Source organism: Cynara cardunculus, assembly GCF_001531365.2.
Source record: "Cynara cardunculus var. scolymus isolate 2C chromosome LG 2, CcrdV1, whole genome shotgun sequence".
NCBI lineage: Eukaryota > Viridiplantae > Streptophyta > Magnoliopsida > Asterales > Asteraceae > Cynara > Cynara cardunculus.
This window is the reverse complement of record NC_037529.1, coordinates 58638983-58646087: the sequence shown is the minus strand read 5'-3', so window position 1 is coordinate 58646087 and position 7105 is coordinate 58638983. Positions and strand designations below refer to the sequence as shown.

At 31.9% G+C, this 7105-nt stretch overlaps 1 protein-coding gene across 1 annotated transcript; it reads right to left on the bottom strand.

Annotated features, from left to right (window-relative positions):
- Positions 1 to 4671: 4671 nt before the first annotated feature.
- Positions 4672 to 5734, bottom strand: LOC112506210. Its single transcript, XM_025110229.1, has 3 exons — positions 5630 to 5734; positions 5374 to 5537; positions 4672 to 5286 (listed from the first exon to the last, which is right to left on the bottom strand). The coding sequence occupies exons 1-3, from the start codon at positions 5697 to 5699 to the stop codon at positions 4672 to 4674; spliced, it is 849 nt and encodes a 282-aa protein (XP_024965997.1). The 5' UTR covers positions 5700 to 5734.
- Positions 5735 to 7105: the final 1371 nt, after the last annotated feature.

The window sequence follows — 7105 nt, the reverse complement described above, 5'->3', positions numbered from 1 at the left end:
TACTTTAAATTCCAGTATTTCCATTTTCTGTAATTTACTTTCTGTAATTTACTTTCTGCAATTTACTTTCTGCAATTTACTTTCTGCAATTTACTTTCTGCAATTTACTTTTCCGTATTAGTATTTATTTTTCAGTCCTTACATCATTCGAGAGAAGAAACCGAACAATGATGGGCTAACGCCTTAGCTTGGGGTGTAAGGGGAAATTAAGACCAAAGCCGATGTGAAAGTACAAATGTATCTTATTAGCATTATAGTCTATTATTTATTTCAGGTGCTTAATATTTTATTTGATGATTACATTAAAATTAATTGACAACTAATTTTGTGTATAAAAATGTATTGACTTTCAAAACCTGAGGTAATAGGAGAAAGCTATAAATAGCTTTAGTATCCGACAAATGCTATATTCTAACGGTGTAAGATGGTAAGATTGTGTTGTGCTAGGATTCATGACGTCTAACATAAATGATATCGTATCGATAGCACATTGACCGGTGTGTGCTCCTGGGAGGCCGTCTGACCCGATAGTTGATATTGTGACAGTTATATAAAATCATTTATTGATTTTAGATAATTGTGACAGGAATGCTATGTCACCTTTTTGCTGAATCATTTGTTTAATGTCTTAATCAACTGTTGCACTCTGTGCTTCTTTTTAAGATTGATATTTTCCTAGTTGTTAATTAAATCTCCCAATTTTAGATAAATCAAATCCCTCGTTTCGCCATATGAAATTAGGTTTTATAAACTGGACTTTTGAAGAACTTTACAAGCTATCTCTGTGGGAACGATATCTGGTACTTATACCATTATTACTTGTTACGAGACGACAGTAGTTCAGCGTGTATACTTGCGCCGATATCTATTTTTGTGTTGAAATCTAAGATTGAATAAACCGACGAACAATATACTAGGTTTGGACCCGTGTATTACACGGGTTAATGACAAAAATTAAACGAAACTGATATGTATTTTATAAAGACTTAATAATCGGAGGTAATTTAAAAACTTAGACAAAAGTACAAGTCCGATTAAATTTTTGATATAAATATGCTCTTACTGGAGAATTAAATGTTACATATACAAAGGACGGCATGTGCTTCGATGATCAGAAAAACTTCTAAATGAAGACGAACAATGTAGATCTAATATGCAGCGCTGCGTAGTACATGCAGAGCCTTTGTATACCTCTGTATGAGACAACAAAGGGAATCAGAGGCTCTGGGTAGTACATCCAGAGATAGAACTCTTACTCAAGACAAGTACAAAGCCTTTATGAAGCTCTGTATGAAGGATGGAGGCAGGGTCAGAATGACCCTGTAGCACCTGTAGAACCTCTGTTAAGCTCTGTATGAAGAACATAATCAGGCTTCAAGGACACAAGCGTAAAGAAAGTTTCCAGAGATTAAGACGGAAACTATTCAGAGTTACAAGTCTGAAGGTCATCTTCGGAGTAAGAGACAGAGCCTCAACGCATTACGTGAAGAGACATAGCTCTTTCTCAAGACTTAAATGCAGAGCCTCTGTGCAGCTCTGCATGAAACATAGTCTGGTTCAGAGTGACCGCATAGCACATGCAGAACCTCTGTTAAGCTATGTATGAAGGACATAATCAGGCTTGACAAACACAAGGGCTAAGAAATCCTCCGGAGTTCACGACGGACAATATCTAGCATTGCAAGACTTCTAAATCAAGACGACCAATCTGACTACAAGTGTGAAGTTCTTTTCAAGATTTAATTGCTAAAATTAGCCAATGCTACAAGTTTGTATAAATTTTCCGTTGTCTCATAAATAAACCAACTTTTGATAATGACTGTCCTTGGTTCTTATTAAATGAGAAAAACTCTGGACATTAACTCTGAAAGAAAACTCTGAACATTAACTCTGAAACACAAGAATTCGGAATTCTATTGTTAGACTGGGAAATAACTCTGGAGTTAACTCTGAATAAGAGGAATTCAGAGTTGTCTTCTAAGTCTAGAAAGTATCTACGAGCATAACTCTAAGTCACAAGAAGTTTGATTTCTTATAACTTAGAAACATAACTCTGAAGAGGAGTTTAGTGTTGTATTCTAAGTCTGGGAATAAACTATATAACTAAGTTTGGAACAGAACAATTCAGAGTTATGTTGTAAGTCTGAGAAATAACCAATATCTGATGGCTTCATGTTGATAATTTGTATCACTAATGTCATTTAAGTGTAATGAGATTAAATTGTTGACCAATGTAATCATGATAAATATTGAACATGTAAGGCAGGTGCGAAGTGCACACTTGTTTGAGTTTATTTTGATTTAGGGACGAATCCCCTAACAGAAGAGGTCAAGGGCAGCGCCCCCGGGTGGCGGGGTCCAAGGGGCAGAAACCCTGGCTGGGGTCGAGCTGTCATGTCAGCTTATTAATTAATTAATTAACTACACGTGTCCCAAAAGTTACTTATTTATTACGTATATAGATGTTATAAATTAATTAACTTTATGTTATTATTAATTAATAAGGTATTAATATTCTTTTAATAACTATATAAATTAATTAAATTCACATTATTATTAATTAATTAAGTATTAAGAGTACATGTTCTTCTAATTTTTTTACCGGGTAATATTGATTTGTGAAAAATGCTTCAAAAATGCGAATTTGAAATTTTAAACCCGGTTTTGATGACCACTCCAGAGTTAAATTCAGACGTGAATTTTTACAGAGTTATGTTGTAAGTCTGGGGGCCGTAAGTGAAAATTGTGTTTTAGGCGGGAAAAATCAAYAACCGTCGCACAGAAACGTGACACGTGTCCCCAAAGTTACTTATTTATTAGTATTATAGATATGTATGTGTGTAACTATGAGAGATAACTTTTTATAACAGCTATTGAGGAAATAAATTAGGGTCGAATGAAAAAAAGGTACAAATCTAACCGTTGTAGGATTCCAACATATGACTGGTAATTTATCCTTTTTCGATCACCTGAATTAAAAAGAGAAATATATGAAAATTGCACAGTTAACAATGATTTATTAATAAACAAACGATAGACTTGACTTACGCTATGTATGTTTAGGTCTTTCAACAAAAAATTAACAATATTTGTCTTGGGATTTATATAAAATATTCATAAGAATTTAAATATAATTTTAAGTATAAAATTTTACTGTAAAAAACTAGACTCTTTAGATAATAACTAGAAGGGTGCTTACATAATATAGCGAAATATATCTCATTTTTAATGTTTCATTTTATTATTTATCTATGTTGATATAATACGGTTTTTAGTGGTTTTGAGAAAACGATAATGCTTTTATTTTTGAATAAAATATAAATTTAAATATATCATATAAATTTGGGAAAAAAATTATATCGGTACCAGTATCAAATTTACTATTTAAAGTTCTGATTTTTTTGTATTATTTCTTTAATTCAATATTTTATTTCTAATTTAATTCAAATTTAATAACGAAGTAATTTATTTATCATTTAATAATATAATTTTTATAAAAATAATAATTAAGTATTTTGTTATAACTAATATTTATCCTAATTATATTTTAGATTTTTTATATTCAAAATGAGATGTCTATCCCATATTTGATCATGTTTATCTATATTTAGTTACACAAATTCAAAAATGAAGCTTTAATAAGTTATACTTACACATAATTTACTTGTAATATGAATTTTAAGTAATATGTATCTTAAAACAGTACTTTATACATAAAAAAAAATGGTTTTTAAGAGTGTTTATCAAATACTTTATAATGCAGTATAGATACAAAAAAATCATTCTTATATTAATAATTACTTAATAGAATCATTCTTTTCATTTGATAAGATTTTTTTTACAATTACTATTAATAATTCACAACAATTTTTTTTTATTAACCTAGATATCTAATTCACTATGCGAGCCGACTAATCTCAGAGCAACCACCTGCTTCGCGGGTAGCCTGAAGTTGTCACATTTGAACATCCATGGCCACAAGAAGATTTTTATTCCTCTTTGGATTCGAACCTGAGACCTCTAGAAACTTTTGACCTTTGGAGCCAAATTTAAACTAATCGAACACCGCCCTTCTGGTTTAAGACATTATTGATGCAATAAGCTTCATAGAAATCACAAATAAATCACATTATACAACTTTAATATAGGTTTTTTTGTTTGGCACACATGTAAAATTTGTACATTCTTTAAAGAGACATTTGTGATGATTTATATTCTTGATGTCTCCTAACTTGTATGCAAATCTCATTTTTACTTTCCTTTCAAAAGGGAGAATCACATTCTCTTTTCTTTTTTAATCCATATCATATCACTTGGGTCAACATCAAACTCATTCATTTGAAGCTCAAACACAAAAAGTGAAGCCTACAATCCCTAAAGAGAAAAACAATTCAATTAAAAAGCTACCACATGGTTTGATATCACCTTTGTTATTTGATTGTTACAAGAATCGAAATTGACAGATCAAGGTAACGTATAATCGTTGATGCATGGTATACAAATTTTTATAGTATATTGTTCTTGAGAAAGTAACTTTCACTACGTACATGGCTACATAAGTTCAGTAGTTCTGTTCTTTCAGGAAAAAGGGGTGAAACTGGTACGTATATGAGCTGAAATGATAGAACTCGGAAAGATGTCCCTTTATGAGGTTAAATAGGCTACTGGAACCTAAATGCTTATGGTATGAATGCATAGGTCCAAGAGTTCCTTCCTACTTTCTACAATCTCGTCAAAAAAATCATCAAGTTGTACAATCATGTTTTCAACTCCGCTATGCAACCCTTGGAAACAATTCTTTAACTTTTCCACCCTTTCACTTACATCAAATTCTGTTTCAAACCCTCTAATACTTTCCAACTCTGTTTTCAACTCATCCATGGCTTGTCCTGTGTTTCGAAACTCGTGAAGTAAAATACCATTTTGCCCCTCTTCACTCATTTTCACTCTGTCGTTCAATCTTGTAGCTGAGACCATAAAACCCGAACCAAAAACCATCTGACTTTCATTATAACAAATAGTATTCCCATAGGACGAAGAGGAAAAACTTGTTTCATGAGAGCAATAAACTAGGGCATTAAGCATGATCTTCAAAAGTAATGAGCTTATGTTCTTTAACGCATATAGTACTCCTCTAAAGCCATTGAACCCATTAAACTTCGATTCAATTATCATATCTTCATCGAATTTCATCATCAATGGCTTAATCCTTGATTCTACTAAGCTCTTGTTTTCTTCCTCCAATCTAACTTTCTCCCTTTGGCAACGGTTGGTTGATCTAAGCACCTGCAACATTTCACTTAACTTTTTTTAATTCAAAATGAAGCTATTGAAGCCTAAAGAAACATAAGTGGTCAAGAACGTATGATTTACCTGGCTTAAGATTTGTGGATTTAAGTTATGGTTTTCAAGGAAAGACGGGATGTTGGAACCCATGGAACAATAGTTTTCCATGTTTGAAATTCCTAACTTAAGGACATGACATACTTCCCAAAGGCGTGCACTCTCGTCCATGTACTCATCAAGCCACTTTTCACCTACGGGTAAGTGTAGTTTGTGAACCAAAAGGGTTAATTGAGAATGGAAAGATTGGAGGGATGCAAGAACAAGTTGTAAGAAGTGGACTGACATGAAGTTCTGAAAATTGAAAGAGTGATAAAGATCATCGAGACTGTGAGTGAGGAAATCGTAGAAGCCATTGACAGATGTGGTGGTGATAGTGGTGGAGGAGGAAGATTGATGCATCATGTAGTGGTGGAACTCAAGTCAAGAGAAAGTGAAAGAATCAAAAGTGAGTAAAACTTGGGAGGTGTGGTTTAAATATGGTGAAAGGAAGGGTGGTTGGATGCAATTATGGGTGTTTCCATTGGAGTGGAGGGGATGATTGAAAATCAACGAGTTGTGACAATTAGTCTTATATCAATAGAGAGTGAAATTTGTGAGCTTCTGATTATAAGTCTTAAGACATGGATAATCAAAACCTTAATCATGGTTTTAGTTTGAATCATAAGTTACTGGGCAAATCTACTGTTTTGTGCTTGAGACCTTACACAAATCAAGCGTCATAATTTTTTTTCGATGGATGAAATACCCAAATGAAACCATTATCACATGAATCATAAGTTACTGGGCAAATCTACTTGTCGATTGATTCATAATTGATTATTTTTCTGTCAACTCATAGATTATAATATTCAAACTAAATACGTTTATGCTATGTTGATCTAACACAACCCATTAAATCACAGTCATATAACCAAACCACGATTAGAAGCTTTTACCGGTTTTGTTACGCCAACAATTTCAACAAAAGCAAACAGGAAAATAAAGCGATACAAGAAAAGAGCGAAAAGGACAATCAGTGAAAAGTTCTTGATCCGGCCCACACAAGTCTCGTCACTACTTTCGTTTCACACAACTATAATATACACAAAGTGACGATATACAAGACTTACATGAAAACCGTTCTATATGTAAAATCAATCTTGTAATGTCCCGATAAAAATATGGTGTTATAAATCACCAAAGTGCCTTCATAAAATATGATGAAATTGTATTTATGTAATTAATATAGGTTTTAAAACATAGTTGAAGTGATTATTGATTAAAATGAATTTATTTATGCTTCTAGAATAAGAATAATAATAATAATTAGAATTATTAAAAGAAAGTAGTCCACTGTCTTGGGGTCCAACATATAATGATAACGAGGAAAGAAAATCTCCAAAGTTGTTTTCTTTAATTAATTTTATGGAATGATGTTAGATTATGTTTCTTTGGTTTGTGAAAGGTCAAAACACAAAAATTGACTCAAGATTCTGCTTTACATTTTTCCATATTCATTGTGTTTCTCACTTTCCAATCCATTGCTTTTCTCACTTATATATATATATATATATATATATATATAGGGAAGAGTTCAAACGAGAACCCCTGTGATTTACGAGAACGCAAAAACAACCCAATAACCTCATATTGTGATAAAAAATAAAATTAAAAGATTTTTAAAATTAAAATTTAAATTTAAAAAGATTCAAAAAAAATTTAAAATTAAAAGGGTAATAATGGAAATGATATCATCAAATCTTTTAAACACGATCATTAT

Excerpts from the sequence above, each read along its gene's own strand:
- LOC112506210 (XM_025110229.1), bottom strand. The coding sequence starts at position 5,699 with ATGGCTTCTACGATTTCCTCACTCACAGTCTCGATGATCTTTATCACT. Across the intron at positions 5,538-5,629 it reads TTCAATTTTCAGAACTTCAT|GTGAAAAGTGGCTTGATGAG; the intron begins GTCAGTCCACTT and ends ACTTACCCGTAG. Across the intron at positions 5,287-5,373 it reads ATCCACAAATCTTAAGCCAG|GTGCTTAGATCAACCAACCG; the intron begins GTAAATCATACG and ends GAAATGTTGCAG.